Source organism: Pogoniulus pusillus, chromosome 22 (assembly GCF_015220805.1).
Source record: "Pogoniulus pusillus isolate bPogPus1 chromosome 22, bPogPus1.pri, whole genome shotgun sequence".
Classification (NCBI taxonomy): domain Eukaryota; kingdom Metazoa; phylum Chordata; class Aves; order Piciformes; family Lybiidae; genus Pogoniulus; species Pogoniulus pusillus.
In genome coordinates, this window is record NC_087285.1 from 9,226,817 (window position 1) to 9,243,206 (window position 16,390).

Consider the following 16,390-nt stretch of genomic DNA (forward strand, 5'->3'; position numbering starts at 1 on the left):
CACTGCCCATCATCCAACTTGGATACTGCCTCTTCCAGGAGATGGTGGTAGAACTCTTTGTGCTACTGATTATACCATACGGAAATAGCAAAAACCAAACCTCTGGAACTTGCTGCATGGCAAGTCTGCTAAGACTGAGGTGCACTTATGCTCTTCAACCTGCATGTTAAAGAAATTATTTGCCATAATGTTCTTTCACAGGTGATGGTAGAAAGCTCCCTTCAACTTTCCTCAGTGCAAGGACAGAGGAGGTACCTTCTTGTGTACTTCTGGTTTACAGCCCTCAAGTCACATACTCCTCAAAAGACAACAAGCAAAGATGAGCCTTAGCAGGGGCAGAGTTGCCCTGTAACCCCTCCCTGCTTTGGCTTCACTTTGTATATATTATTTCTCCACCATAAGCCTTTTTTGGTTTTACTTTATATGAGCCCATCAAACCTTGTCCTCCAGATACTCATCCCCTATAGCTGCAGGCACAAATAATAAAGACGACAGTGATGAGTAGACTCTGTAATGCAAAACTAAATGCCCAATTACAATTTGATGACGAAGTGTGAAATAAAACACATTAAACAGAATAAGAAGGTGGGACAAGAAATCAATTTCCCATTAAATTCAGTGGTTACTTTTGATCCAGCTCTCAACGTTAAAAGCATCAATTACACACGTAATTTACTCCTTTACACTCTGATTCTGTGTTGAAAGCAAAACTAGGCAGAACACGAATTAGCCCAGCCAGCATGTGGAAATAAGCCCTGTAGGTTCCTCCAGGCTGGCTAAAAGAGGTATTCTGACAATGTAATGCAAACCAACTGCATGATATGCAGCTTAGGAGAGGAAGTGCTTTTGAAGCAGCCTGCCACATCACTTAAAGCAAGAGGTAATCTCAGTTGGTGCAGAAGGTATAAACTGAACTTGAGAAAGGCTGGGATGTAAAGCAAAGATGCCTGGGAAAGAAAGTAACCATACATCCCCAGAAACTTTGTCTATATGGGTGTGATCACAGGATGTAAGGCTGGTACAACAAAATGTATTCTTCACTGACCTTAGGTAAGCAGCTAAGCACCACGGATATAAAAAGAGTAAGAAAAAGCCACTTGTAGATGACTTCAGGACAAGTAGGCACAAGCATGATTTCTATTTCATCTTGCTTAACAGTGTCACAAATGTATGCCTTGAAAATGTGACGCTGGCAGAGTTATTTTAAGCTGACACACAAAAATGTTTCATTTGTAGGGAGTGGTGATCCTTGACCCATGCTATTGAGCTGTAATTGCAGGGCCTCTAAGTCCATTATGTTTCAGTCCTACCTCCAGCAGACAGTCAGATGCATCCCTGCTGCGCTGCACATGGTTAGAACAGTGAGCACAGCAGCTCATGGTCTATAGACAAATCTGAGAACTGCAAGGGACAGGAGATTTCTGGTATGACGTAGGATGAGGAAGCATGTCTAAATCCTGAGATGTACTAAGAAAAGTGCAATGCCTGATAGGAAATAACCCTGCAAACCCATCTCCCAGAAAGGCTGGGAATTTATGCATGGAAAAAGCAGGAAAAGAAATCAGTTACCGCTTTCCTCCTCCTTCATAACTCACAGTGCAAGTGCAGCTTAAGAAATGAGGGCAGAAATTGAAAGCTAAGTGATGTTAGATACTTCAGCAAACTCTCCTTTTGGGGTGGCTGAGGATGCTGTGGTAGCTTGCTCATGTTTATGTTCTAAACCTCTTGCACTTTGTTCTTACAGCCAAATGTGCACCACATTGTTTTGAGTTGCAAACCACAGCCATCCATAAACACTGCAAAGAAGCTGAATCTAGAGAGAACAATGAGTTCTTTAATGGGTCTAGTCACCTATAATCTTAAACCCAGGAGTTTAAAAGTCAGCTCCAGTTATTTTGGATTGTCCCTTGTTTGTAAAGAACCTGTAAGTAAATTGTCCATCTGGAAGTCCCTAGCTGTGATCATTAATGGAAGAAATTTGGTGTTAAACCTTACTCCAGAGCACTGGCTCAGCATTAGGGTGCTGGTATCTTTGGTGATACTTTGTACCCACACTTATCTTGCTGTGACTATCCCTTTCAACTGATGCAGGGGGGAAGCTCATATCAATTAATATCCTCATTTTACACTAATTTACCCTTTTCCAGTTTCCACAATAGATGCAACAGAATGTTGCAATAGAGCAACGCTTGGCAAATTTGGCTGAAGGAGACACTGAGCAAAGAGCTTTTCAGAGAGCTTCAACTCAGCTGTCAGAAGGGGCAGCTTGGATTCTGTGCAGGCAATACTCGCGTTCCAAACTGTAGCAGAGAAAAGCCGGTGGGATTGTGTGCATTTTTATTATCAGTTCCAGACTAGGAATCTGGTGCTAATTTCTTCTTAAAGCCTGTGTTTGCAGTAGAATTTCTATTCTAAAACAGAAGAAGGATTGTGATGTTTTTCTCTCAGTAGCTCTTCTTTTTTTTTTTTTTTTTTCCTTTTTCTCCCCCCACTGGCTTTATTCCAAGGACGTTTTCTGCTTGTTCGTTACATTCTCAAGATGAAGCAGCCGATGGTCACAGCAGTGCTGGTAGCACTGGTGCAGGTTTCTCAGAGTTTCCCTGCCTTGTACCACCGAGGGTGGTGGAGGCTGTTAAAAGAAGGAGATAATTGTGGAAAATGTGATTTGGCACTTTGCTCTGAGCCTAAAAACTGTCTGGCTGGGACTGTACTGGACCGCTGTGGCTGCTGTTCTGAGTGTGGAAACTTGGAAGGTCAGATCTGCGACTTGGACCAGGGCAATCATTTTTATGGGCAGTGTGGGGACAACCTTGAGTGCAGGCTGGATGCTGATGAAGCAAGGTTTGGAGAAGTCCCTGAACCCCAGTGCGTGTGCAAGTATCAAGACAGCATCTGTGCATCTGACGGGAAAACTTATGAGAACATCTGCCAGTTCAGCAAGGCTTATGCTGCGAAGAGGAATGTCAGCATGAAGCATAAAGGACCATGTGAATCAGGTAATGCATGCTGAGGCACCTCTAAACTGGAGAAAGATCTGAGGCTTATTTTCAGATGTGTTACCAGACGCTCTAATCGAACTTCATGGAACTAATACTGCAATTCTGTTATAACTGCCATTATTCTGTTCTAATATTACTTTGTGTTAAACACTGCTCAGCAGCTGGTCCTTAATCTCATATGCTCTGAGCCTCTGCATTAGACTAGTGGATTGCACCACATGGTAACTGATAAGCCATAGATATACAGACCTGCTCTGCTCTGAATAAACAGAGAATGACATTTTCTACAACTGCATGCGTACGAGGCAAAGGTAAGCAGACAGGGTAGTCGACTGTATGAGGGCAGGGGTGATATTGAAGCGGTGATAGCAGGGCAGATGTCAGTTATCTATCTCTAGGTGTACACACGTACATGTGTGTGGGTGTATAAATGTGCATGCATGTGCCTGTCCATCAGTCTGTATTTATGGTAAGCAGTGAAGTAGGGGTAAGAGGAGAAGACAAGGCTTAATTAACAGGTCTGCTCTGTTCACAAAGAAGTCCATCACAAAATGTAGCTAACCCATGAAAAAGAATCTAAATAGTAGACCAAAATCCAATGGGAACAACATCCCTAAGAACACTCAGGATACATAAACAGTTTTCTGAGGAAGGATTCTCATCTCCTTTGTGCAGGGGAATCCTGCCTCCTCGCATGCTCTTTTCATTCTTCGCAGCGTTACAAGGCTTTAATCCTGGGCACCTTGCATCTCAGTCACATGAACAAAAAGTACAAAAAGGATGGAAAAGTGAACAGGCTTTTGCTTTCTGAATGAGAATGTTTTTCTTTTTTTAAAGTTAATCAAATCTTTTCTCCAGTGAAGTAGGTGGTCTCTGGGCCACAAATGGGTTGTGAGAATCTGAAATTGCATCTCTGGCAGAGGTCCACACATGACAGTAACTCAGGTACTTTTCACCCACTCCTTGCCAGCAATGCACTGCCTCCAGTTTAAGCTGTATGCTGTGCTTTCCTATTGAATGGACACTGGGTACTGAACAGTTAAAATGAAATGCGATAAACAGCTAATACCAGGCTTCTTTCTCTAGTTCATAGATTCATAGAATGGTTTAGGTTGGACAAAACCTTGAAGACATCTAGTTCTAACCCCCCTGCCATGGACTAGGACATCTTCCACTAGACCGGGTTGCTCAAGGCCTTATCCACCCTGGCCTTGAGCAACCATCCCACATAGGGAGTGGTCATTCATGACCTCCCTGTGCAGCCTGTTCCAGTGTCTCATCACCCTCACTACAAAAATAATTCTTTCTAATCTCCAGTATAAATCTACCCCGCTCAAGCTCAAAGCCATTGCCCCTCATCCTATCGCTACAAGCCCTTGTAAAAAATTTTTCCCCAGATCTCCTGTACCCCCTTCAGGTACTAGAAGGCTGCTATAAGGTCTCCCCAGAGCTTTCTTTTCTCTAGACTGAACAGTTGCAAGAGAAAGATCCATTAAAGAATCCTTTCTTTGCTATTAGGGTATTAAGCTGGGAAATGAGGCTTGTCAGTAAAGAGACACTCAGGAAACTCAATGTGTAGAAGCCCGCAGCAGGACTGAAAGCCTGTCAGCCCTCAGGTGGCTGTTTCATCTGATATTAAAACACTAGTTCTTGCAGCACAAGCCCTTGGGAAGACTGCAGTTACAAGTGCTACTCTAGTAGCACCTGCTGGTAACTGCAGCAGAGATACTCAGGTATTCAGGAATACAGGCGTAAAGCAGTGGTCTGCTCTAGTTAATTAAACACAACTGGCCACGTACAAAGAGTTCAAATTTCAAACTACTACCACTTTTAATTGCTATCAGACCTTGCATTCACCTCTGAGGTGTGCAGAAGGAATGAGCTAAGCAGATCTGCATGGAAATTTCACCCCCAGTGCTACCCTACACCTTCCCTATGTCCCAGGTAAGGCTGGACCCTCTCTCCAGGAATGTAGAGACATTTCCTAGGATGGCTCAGCACATCGGATTGCACAGAAGCATGGTGGAGGGGGAAGTTCACAGCCATGTCAGTGCTGTGCAAAGGTTAATTAGGAAAATGGGGGCCTGTCTCCTTGGTTCTTTCTGAAGAAAGTACCCAGCTGGTGTATGCACCCAGCTGCAGCATAGCATTGGAGCCTGAGGTGGGTGCTGGGCTCACCGGGAGGGGGGCACAAGTGCCCCTTCTCTCAACCCCTCTGAGCAGCAGCTGACTATGCTGGGTTTGCAGATGGTGGTTTAGACCCTGGAGGGAGCCCAGGCCATTCAGCGAGCAGCAGGGCATAGAGATACTGCCATCAGGGTGCCATGCTTCGGTCCCTATAAGAGTCTTCTAGTAAGCCCCCTCTGTGCCACAACAGCTATCTGAAACAGCCCAGTGGGTATGTGAATACGGACCATGATTTAGACTGTTTTTTCATGGCTGCAACTGCTGACAAAAGCAACAGGGAGTCTGGCTCTAAGAGCAGCAACCTCACTGCGGCAGTGCTTTCTGCTGACTCCAATTTGCATGAGAAACAAACAGTGAACACTGTGGGGTTTTGGTCCCAAGCTATAAATACAACCTTCACTCAGCTCAAAGTACTTTGTTTTGTTATTTCTCCTTCAAAGCATCTGCTGTTTCCTATTGATGCCAAATGGATTAATTGTATACAGCACCCAATGAATAAATAAATAACAATAAACTCCTTTCATCAGAAGAGCACAGCCTTTTATCTTTCTTCTAGCACCAGAAAAGAGAAGAAAAAGGCCTAGCTTCCTAAAGAAGCACTGAAAAAGCTTTTCTTTTCCAAAAGCTAGTTTTGATCAGTTTATCTAATAATTTACCAAGGTTACTAAGTACACTGATTATATACAGATTGTCCATGCTTAATTCACCCCCATTCCCGTTCAGTCCCCTCTTGCTGATGATTTAACGAAGAACAGAACAATCTAGCAGTGATACTCTGTATATTTAAGCTGTGTCACATAATTTATTTCAAATGTATTTTTTTTGAGAAAATGAAACAGCAAGTTATGAAATTTTCTACTGTTTTCCTCAAATCAGACATAGATTAGCAAAAATCATGTAAGGGGAAAAATATTATCTCATTCATTAGTCTGAAGTGACATTGGATCACTGTTGATTGTGAAAGGTGAAGCAGTATTTTCACTTTTTTTGGCTCCTGGCTTCTGTCTGCTGTGAAAGATGAGGATATTTCATAACTGAGATTGGAGCAAAGGAAAAGGAAAGGAGCAACTACTGCACATTCACCTATGGACAGCGAGACATCAGAATGCTTTCTAAAACTATCAAGAAAAATATATCTAACTGAGGAATCAAAGTCACAGCTTATCCTAACAGTAAAGGTCTGTCTCTAAGGACAGTTATGCAAAACGAGTTCACACAGACAGGCACAGGAGAATTTGGCTGAACACTTGAAAATGAAGCTTGTAAACGTCTGTTAAAATCACACATCATTGCTTCAGTTTTCTGTAAATACGGACAAATGTATTCAAAACATGTCTGAATGCGTCAGGTGATTGTTTTTGTCAGTGTTCCCAAATCCCTGGGCTGGCTCCCTCTCGTGGTTAGCATCAGCTTTTTTTTTTATTTTGTGGGGGAAAAGTGGGAAAGGATAGTTGAACGGCAATAAATAAAAAGTAGAGGAGAATGAGGGTAAGAGAACAATAGGAAACAAGTAACTGGAGATCTTAACACGAACCGGTATAAAAATTATTACTCATTACTTGTCTTGTAATAAGAACATGAGAAGAAACTGGTATTGCTATTACTGAGGTTAAATGTGAAACGTGTAAATGCTGCTTCTCTGGAACCTGCTGCCATGAGTTCCATGGGTAAGAGAGGGGGACAAGATTCAAGGCAACGATGTCCTCAGAAAATGAATTCTGACAAGCTGGCAACCTCAGCTTTCAAGCTGACCAAAATGTAATATAAATTAAGAATGGTCATACACAACCAAGTTTCTCTGTGATTACCTGCCACAAAATTTTGTGTGCTTTCCTCTGAAGGTTCAGTCAAGTACTGGCTACTCATCTGGGGGCCTTGAGTCTAGTTCACAAATCATGGGCCACAAATTAAACTTTATGTTTCAGCTGAAGTCTCCCCTTAACACAGAAGAAGAGGGACAGATGGATCCTTCAAAATTAGCATTTTTAAAGAGCCTGTTCAGCCTTTAGTGGGATGCAAGGTGTTCTGATTTTTAAAAGCTGCCTGGAGTCATGTGGCTCTTCAGAATGTGTGAGATGGCAAAAGGTAAACTAGTTTTCCCACATAAAGCAAGAATTAACGTGACGTGCTTTTGTGCTTGTGTTGGTCTTTGCTGGTTCTCTTCTAAAGCAATGCTCTGATGGTTCTTTGCAGCTCCTGTTATTTCTGTGCCACCTCAGGATGCCCAGAATTTCACAGGCAATGATGTCATATTTGGCTGTGAGGTGTCAGCCTATCCTATGCCACAGCTGGAATGGAAGAAAAAGGGGAATAAAATGTTCCTGCCAGGAGATGATGCCCACATCTCTGTACAGGTAAAATTTGAGTTTTCCATGCAATTTGGTTTGGGATAAGGAGCCAGGGGGATTAATCAATGAATTCCTCCTACAGAACAGTGTTGCAACACACAGATTCCCAGTAGGGGCTTCACTGGCAACCGAAAGAATGATGACTTCAGCGCAGGGATTATTGCTTTGGCAGTTCAAGTAGCCAGGGTACCCATCTGGTCCCCTTGAGGGAAATAAAGGATGGAAGATTCTCCTTATGCAGGTATGATTCTGGAAAAAAATTCAATGAGCATGTAAATGGAACTGTTTTGGCTGCTACCTAAAAGAAGGCACATTCTGGGAAAGATGGCTGTTGGCAATGTTTTTCTGCTCTTGATGCAGAAGCACAATTCTGGCAGGTATCTAAACTTCTCCTTTGCAAGCTGCTGTTTCTGGAGAGCTGCCATTTGGGTTCAGTCCCTGAGGTGTTAGAAAGTAAAGGAAAGAAACTTGCTCATTTTATGGAGGACACTGTGTTTTAATCTGAGGGGAAAGAGTAGAACAGCATTAGTATAGGCTTCAGGCAAATCTAGGAATAGCCTGAACGATTTGGCTAAAATTAAATCACTCAGAATGCTAATTGTTTGAAATAGAAATAACGTTCTGGGGAAACAAGCTAACAGAGACAGATGCAGGGGCTGACTGCAGCAAGGCTGAAATCTGCATCTGCAGACCCTCTCCCCTGGACGGAGGCTGTGCAGAGAACTGCATGGCAGTTCCAGCTTTCTGGATACACATTCAGAAGCTGTAAGATTCAATGGACATGACACAATGACACCAAGGCAGATGGGTAAAACACCTAAAATGCTAAAGTTCCAAAAGTACTGAAGTACTAAGAGTCTAAGTAATTCGGAAATGTTTCCAGCAGGAGCATGAACACAAGTGGGATTGCTGGAATTAAAAGTTGCTCAGAAACAATGATGCAAAGAGTCACATGTAAAAGCTTACCACCCATGGCTGCTAACCCATCTCATTAATAGATCCAGCATCTCTATTAACATCTATTAATGGGTTTGTGTTATTTGTTTGGAAGAGAAAGCTCAGCCCTTCAAGAAGCTTTAAGCAATCAGTTGAGTGTGATTATCATGAGGTGTCATGCCAACTATTGAAACAGATTCACAGATTGCACTGGTTTGGAAGCCCTGAACAACTCACCCAGACACACCTGCCACTCTCACACTGAAGAAATTTCTGATCTTGAGAACAGGTGGCAATACTTTGAAGCAGCAGCAAAAAGCGGTGCTGGGACAAGAGGCAGGAAAAGGAACAGAAATGAGAGTCCTATGAAGGGTAGTGAAGTTTAGAGAGCAGAGATGGGGAAGCATGAACTCACAGACGCTGAGCAGTAAGAAGTTGGAACACAGAGCAGCAGAAACAAACAGAATAAAACCATGATAGCAGTAAACAAAAAGCAAAGGCTGCAACAATGTTTAATCCATCCACAGTCATTTTGACAAATATCATGGCATCTCCTAGATACTTAATTTCAACTGTTTCTTTCTCTTCTCAAAGTCAAGAGGTGGGCCTCAGAAGTATGGTGTGACAGGATGGCTGCAGATTCAAGGCCTCAAAAAATCAGATGAAGGTGTTTACATCTGCCACACCAAAAACAAGCATGGTGCAACATATGCCTCTGCAAGACTGAAAGTCATTGACGGTATTTGATTCTTTTACTTGGGATGTAAAGAATATAAAATTGCATGCAAACAGGCTGCAAAGGATGGGTTTGTCAGAATGCAAAGGAAGGGTGTCACCAAATCACAGAATCACAAAATGATAGGGAAGGAAGTGACCTTGAAAGATTGAGTCTCCCTTGCCAGAGCAGGATCACCTAGGGTATGTCACACAGGAACATATCCAGGCAGGTTTTGAATGTCTCCAGAGAAGGAAGATTCCACAACCTCTCAGGGAAGCCTGCTTCAGGGCTCTCTCACTCTCACAGTGAAAAAGTTTTTCCTTATGTTTACACAGAACCTCCTATGATCCATCTTGCACTCACTGCCCCTTGTCCTATCACTGGACATCATTGTCCACAGGGCAGAGCCTGGTTCTGTCCTCCTGGCCCTGCCCTTCACATCTTTATAAACATGAATAAGGTCACCTCTTGGGCTCCTCTTCTCCATGCTACAGTGCCCCAGCTGCCTCAGCCTTTCTTCATATGGGAGATGTTCCACTCCCTTCACCACCTTTGTGGCTTTGCACTGAACTCTTTCAAGCACCCTGTGGTCCTTCTTGAACTGAGGAGCCCGGAACTGGACATAATATTCCAGAAAGGGCCTCACCAGGGCAGCGCAGAGGGGGAGGAGAATCTCTTTCAACCTATTAGCCACACCTAAAGGTGTCCACGTTTTAACTTTTCTGCATGCTTTTCTTTTACTTTATCCCTTACTGGGTTAATACTATCATATTTGCTGCAAATTAGATCACCTTCCAGAAAACAGAAAACTGTGGATTACAGCCATACAGCTGAGCCACATTATTCTACTTTTGTGATCCTGCAGAAGTCCTTTGATGTTAGTAGGAATCACAGAGTTATAGAATCAACCAGATTGGAAAAGACCTCCAAGATCATCCAGTCCAGCCTATCACTCAGCCCAACCCAATCAAGGAACAACAGCTGCTGTAGCTGAGTCTTTGAACCATGGCAACTCTGCTTACTTGTTTATTTTTCAAAAAATTAGGAAGGAAGCAGTTGTTGCTCCTTAATGAGTGTTTGGAAGTATGTAAGAAATAGCTTTACAATTGTTTTGCATTGGGCCCAGTCCTGCAAAATAACATCCTTCTTCCTCCAGGGAAAGCTGGCCTTCCGGGCAAATGCAGGATAACAATGCATTGTCTTCTATGCGCCTCCTGGTCTAGAGGAGTTTGTCACTGCTCTAGCTTGTCACTGACCTTCTTTCTGCCAAGGGGTTTTCAAAGCTTTACTGGCTCTGGTCATATTTTCAGGTGCAGATGAGCTGCAGAGGACTGAACTCACAGATGAATAGTACTGGGAATTAAATTTTCTTAAATGTGAATGATACAGAAATCTGCTCATACATCATGAGCTTCAGTAGTATGAGTCAAGACGTGGGATAAAACCCCTCCCTGTCTAACAGGGTTTAACAAGATTCAGAAACACTGAGCTTGCTGTACAGATCCAATCCCCTGCCTTGTCTTTGTTCCTATGCACAACTAATTTAATCTGGATTCAATTATGTCTTGCAGGCTCATCTCCTGCATTTGCATTTACTGAAGGTAGTAGAAGTGCAAGCTACAGCGTTGAATATGGGGAGTATTATGACCATTCTGATGATGAAGATGAGGAAGAAAATGAATCTGGGGACTATGAAAACTGAGACAACTCTGAATAATAACTTCTATGCATCTGTTGTCCAATAGCTTTCACAGTGCTATATTTACTAGAAGTCTCTATGCTGCAAATGGCTCCTCTGATAACACACATTCACTTGTGCCTCCACCCTCCTGCAATTCAACTTTGGCTGAAGTTTATCATGCTACTTAATAGAAATACAAACAGTTGTAAATCCATACATTCAGACTCTTAAATAAAATGTTAAACATGCACCTGTCTGCTAAGTATACTGAAGGAATCAGATCTTAGAGCAATTTTTTTAATTATGGTGTGATTTCTTTCAATTATTCTAATTTGTCTATCAAAAATGTCCCTATGTAGAAAACATTTTTACTTCCTTTTTTCTATAATGTACTGAGAAATACCATGAGATTGTTCACATGGCCACAAACCTAAGTATGAAGGTTGCAAACCAGTTTTTAATTGCCTTAGTTCATATTGTCTCAGAAGTTTCAGCAAGATTTTCCTTCTCATTTGAAACTTTGCACAGTTAGTCTCATCAAGGGCAAATCACTACCACAATCTAAAGCAAGTAAGTGCTGTCTTCCCAGCAAAGCCCTGCACATAAGAGCCAGTATTTGTCCTTGTCTTGAACTGTTCAAGACTTTTTCCTATCTCTGGTCCATCTGCACAATGTCCAACTAAAGTGCATTCAGCATTGCCACACTTCTGGAAACGGCAGAGAGAAAAACAGGCAACAGTTTTGTTCTGAAAACCACCAGAACACAGAAACAGTTTTCAAATTACCTCACTCACTGGACAGCAAAAGAAAGGCAATTCAAAACCACATGGCTTCAAAGTGTGAAGTGATCACTCTGAAAAATTTCTTCAGCTGCTTCTTGTTAACAAATTACATGAAGAGCTCCAAGTTACTGGGTGATGGAAGACACTAAACTATGGCATGCAATTTTGGGAGGCAGTTACACCTATTGGCTCCCATTGCCTAAAGACAGATGAATAGCAGTAAATTACTGAACAGCACTGATGACTAAGGAAGCAAAAGTTTAGTCACCGGCAAGCAAAGCCTCAAGATTTGCAGTCTTCTTTACCCAATGCACAAAGCCATGTAGTGATTACTGCACACACTGAGGTTATTCGAAGATAAGTGGGTGGTGATAAGGAAGCTTTAAGGGCAATCTTACTGTATGTAAAGATATACTGTATAGATTTTTAAAGGTACATAAAGTGCATCCCAAATCCCCCCTTTAATGAGCTGTTTTGTGCTTTTTTTGCCATTAGGCAGATTTTTCCCTTTCAATTTGAATTACGCAAAGAGATTTGCTATAGACTGTGTTTGCCCTGAGGTATTATTGATCTTTGTCCAGGTAGCAAACAAGCAAAGAATAATTTATTTTGGTTCAGGTTTCCTGGAGTATTGTTAACTTATGAGCAGAAAGCATGCCATTGTGTCACTGAAAAGATTAATTAGTTTTAATTAGCTGTAAGAAACAGCTTCATATTCAACTACTGATTTTGTTGTTATGAACTCTTCCTGGTCTTAGTGATATGTCTAATTATTATTTGACCTTATCCACTATATATTAACTTGAACATAAAATTGTCTGGTAGAAATTACTGGGGTTTTTTAAGTGTTTTTGGTTGTTTGTTTTTTTTAATGGAACTATTTAATCTGCAGACAAATATTTAAGATCAATTGTGATCTGCCTTGCAAATGAATTAATTAGATTACCAAAGCAATCACTAAATTGTGGCAATATATACTGGCATAGACTGGTACATGGCAGAGAAAATAATCTGGAAATCATTAGCCAGAGAAATAAATTAGAATTCTTCAGGGCCTTTTGCTGTCGTTAATGTAAAATGAAAAGCAGGAGGGGGAAAAGAATGTTTGGATGAGAATAAATGCAGTATAAATGCCAGTCTGTGAGTTTTCAGCCTGATGGACTATGTCTATTAAAAAAAAAACAAAACAACTAACCTTGTCAGAACAAAGGGTTCTAAAATAAATATACTGCATTTGTCTCTATGTATTTAATAACTGGTAAATTATCAGCCATTCCCTTCAGTAAGAAAACTGCATTTTAGCAAAAATTCTGGTGCGATGCAAAACCAGAAGGAACACTGATACCCTGAATGCCTGCTGGTTCTTTTTTTGAGGGAGACAGAAATGGCTGGGTTTGTTGATATACTTTAATCAAATTACTTAAAACTAAATTCAAAAAAACACATGGAGAAGACTCAGCTCTCTCTAAGCAGTGTGGTAAATGAAGGAATCTAATTGTGTATGCATTGCCTGTAGCAACAGATCTATTCACCTAATCCAAAGTACAGCAAAGTCAGGAAGTTGGTTTTATTCCACTTAGCAGAAAATGAGACAGACTTGAGCTGGGATGTGTACATGAACATGACAGGGAAATCCCAGCCTGAAATCCTTCTTTAATTCAGCTTCCACTGATCACTACAAGAATTATACTCCATGGAAGCCAGTTGCAATTTCATGGCACAACTTCTTCAGGCCAATGCCTGTCACATAGGCATCCTCACTGTGTCACTGTCACTCTGCTCTCTCATGTAATGATAAAAGGATTGTATAAAAATTCTTAAATCAGTTGCATTCCTTAATGCAGCTTTGTCCTTTGGGCCAGTCTTGGGGGGAGTTTCACAATCTAACATTTTTCCTTGCTGTGTTAAATCTCAGGAGTTTTGTCAAGTATTAGTCTAGGAATCCCTTAATTCCTTAGCTAGACTGATTTTTTTTGCATTAAAATAACCAGGCTGTAGTCAACAGAAATGGGATATAGAAATGCAACTGCCCATGTCTCACAGATGAAAATGATTCAAGTGATGATTAAATGAGGCACAATCGCATGGCTGCACTGTGCAGCTGAGCACACAGCTGAGCAAGTGCTCCCTGACTGCCTCCTGGTACATGCTTTGTGCTCTCAGCTTCTGTCCCTACTCATCTGTCAACACAGAATAGAGGCTCAGCCTAGGGGGGAAGGAGCATTCCTGGGTACCAACAAGCATATGCACTGCAGACAAGCTGGAAATGGGCTGCAGAACCACCAGCTCTCACTCATGCTTTATTACAGGCATTGTCCATAGATTGTGCTCAGCTCTTGAACTGTTTAACTTATTAAGCTAATTTTTGCATGTCTCTGCATAGCTTAGCAGCACAGCCTAGGCAATGGCCCATCACCTGGAGCAGGATTTAGTCATTGCTAGAGCTGAGGCTCTGCTCACAGGGTCAAGGTCTTGGAAGAATATGCAAGGGCTTCCTCTTACCTTTTTAACCTGCGCTGGCAAGCTGCTTCTGGCTCTTCAGGCAGTTTGTAAGTGTACTGCAGTAGAAAGTTGTCACAGAGGGGTATTCTGCCACCTATGTCAATTGTGGTGGAGGGGAGAAATTAATTAATGCAAGAGGATATTTACAAAAATATATATATTTATTAACTTCAATATTTTCAACTCTCACCACCCCCAACCACTGAACTTTAGTATTAATATTTGTTCTATGTGGTTATGAAGACATTATGGGAATATATATCAAACATTAACTATTACAACAACTAGCATACGTTCAAACTATTAACAGAGAGAGGATTTTTCCCCGCAGCTTAATGCCACTTGGGGTCTATATACTATTTGCCCAGCAGAGTGGGCTGAAAACTGGCAGGAGGTAATAGAAATTACAGAGGCATTAATTTACTTACAATTCTGATTAATCAATAATCACTCTCCAGGGCTACATCACAGCCTATGCCTAGTGTCCAATTCATCAGGGTCTCTGCCTGTGGACTTTGAGTATGGAATCCTCCGGCTTCAGGGGAAATGACAGTCTCTGACATTGTGCTGCTGATTTCTTCTGGGTGCTCTCTCCAGGGATACTTAGGCAGGATCTCAGGTGCAGAGGCATGCCATGAAGTCTGAGCACGGGTCTAACGCTGGCTACTCAGGCCGATCGAATGCAGACAAGTGGGTCTGCTCCTGGCAACTTGTGGCAATGACGCACACCAGGTAATCATATAAAGGCAGGCATAAGTGAGCTCTGCAAGTATATACAGGCAGGCAAGCAAGCAATGTGGGGAAGCAAGCAAGCCTGCCTGTTTATGAAATGTGGGCCGGGAATTAATAGCCCATTGGCCACTAGAATGACCAATCAGGTTGGCAGTCAGCCAAACCTTCCCATACTAGGCAAAAGCCACAGGCCTGGACTCCAAATATGGGCATCACATGGGTCTAGCACTAGGCAGGCACCAGCTGGGCAGGTGGGGGTTACACAATCAGGTGTCCTGGGCAATTGACTTTATGGCACCTGTGTCTGTTGTGCTTGTTTACCCCTGGTGCAGGCAGAGAGACATGTCCAGGCAGGGCAAGGCATAAATAAGCCTGCTTTCAGACCTACAGGCCCTCCACAACGAAAGTCTCCCAACGTTTTTGCAATGTAATTTATGCCTGTTTTTCTCATCCCCAAGTCATCATCTTTGTACCTGTGCCTCAACCCTGGGAACTCCTCTTTCATCTACCCCTCTGCTCTCCTTTAGGTTCTCTTTCTTCCATGTGTATCACCAATGTTTTTATTATGCTCCTGGTATGCTTTGTAACTTTTCCTTTCTTTCAGATATGTTTTATGTAGTCACAGGGTAAAAAAACAGGTCAAGGTAAACACCAGGAGTGGGGCACTCATTAGGAGACTGAGTAACCCAAGAGAGTTTTTCAGGAACAATCCATTTGACTTTTGGACTTGCCAGCCACCAGAGTCAATTGAGACCAAAATAACAGAAAACTCCACTTAAAACCATATTCCATAATTCTCTAGTAATTCATAAAGGTCTTTTGTGCAAAAGCATATCATTCACTGATGGTATCATTCAGCTACTTCTCCTGCCCCACTAAAACTGTCACAACTGTTCCTCAACCCCACTGTTACAAGGTGAACACAGCCAGGAATATACCCAATGCATTTCTTCATTGCAGGTCTAAAGCAGCTTCCATTTCCAGAGGAAATTACACTCATGCAACTTTTGAACCGCTGGCTTTAAAATGGTAACATCTTTAGAATCTCTCATAGGCTGTGTGATCTGAAGCTCCCACGTTTGCTGAGGGAAGCTCTCCTGCCGCTGGGGATGTCACAATCTGAGACCAGATTCTTTGAAAACTGTAAATTAATCCACATTGTGCAAAGCTAAATATAGTTTAGAGCTGCACTGAGGCGCAGTATCTCCTGAAAACCATGGCGCTTTCAGTCAGGAGAAACTCCTCCGCTTGGCTGCTGGCTCCAGAAGGGGAAGCATAAGGAGCTGCACGGACAAAATGGCGCCCTGTCCCAGGCGGCCCACTCCCTGGCCTTGGTCTTGGCCCTGACCCTCGCGGGGCTGTGGCTGCGCCCGGTGCCGCCGCCGCACCACGTTGCCCCGCGCCCCGGCACGCCCCTCTCGGCCACACCCCGCTCCTCCCACCGCCTCTGCGGGCCCGCCCCGCTGGCCGCCTCCTGCACGGTCCCGGCCCCGGGGCGGCTCGGA

The 16,390-nt window shown here is 42.7% G+C and overlaps 1 protein-coding gene across 1 annotated transcript; it reads left to right on the top strand.

Moving 5' to 3' along the window:
- The first annotated feature begins 2,060 nt into the window (after window positions 1-2,060).
- LOC135185149 (kazal-type serine protease inhibitor domain-containing protein 1-like) lies at window positions 2,061-12,787 on the top strand. The gene is made up of 4 exons (XM_064161637.1): window positions 2,061-2,996; window positions 7,380-7,540; window positions 9,065-9,209; window positions 10,760-12,787. The coding sequence occupies exons 1-4, from the start codon at window positions 2,540-2,542 to the stop codon at window positions 10,888-10,890; spliced, it is 894 nt and encodes a 297-aa protein (XP_064017707.1). The 5' UTR covers window positions 2,061-2,539; the 3' UTR covers window positions 10,891-12,787.
- The last annotated feature ends 3,603 nt before the right edge of the window (window positions 12,788-16,390 follow it).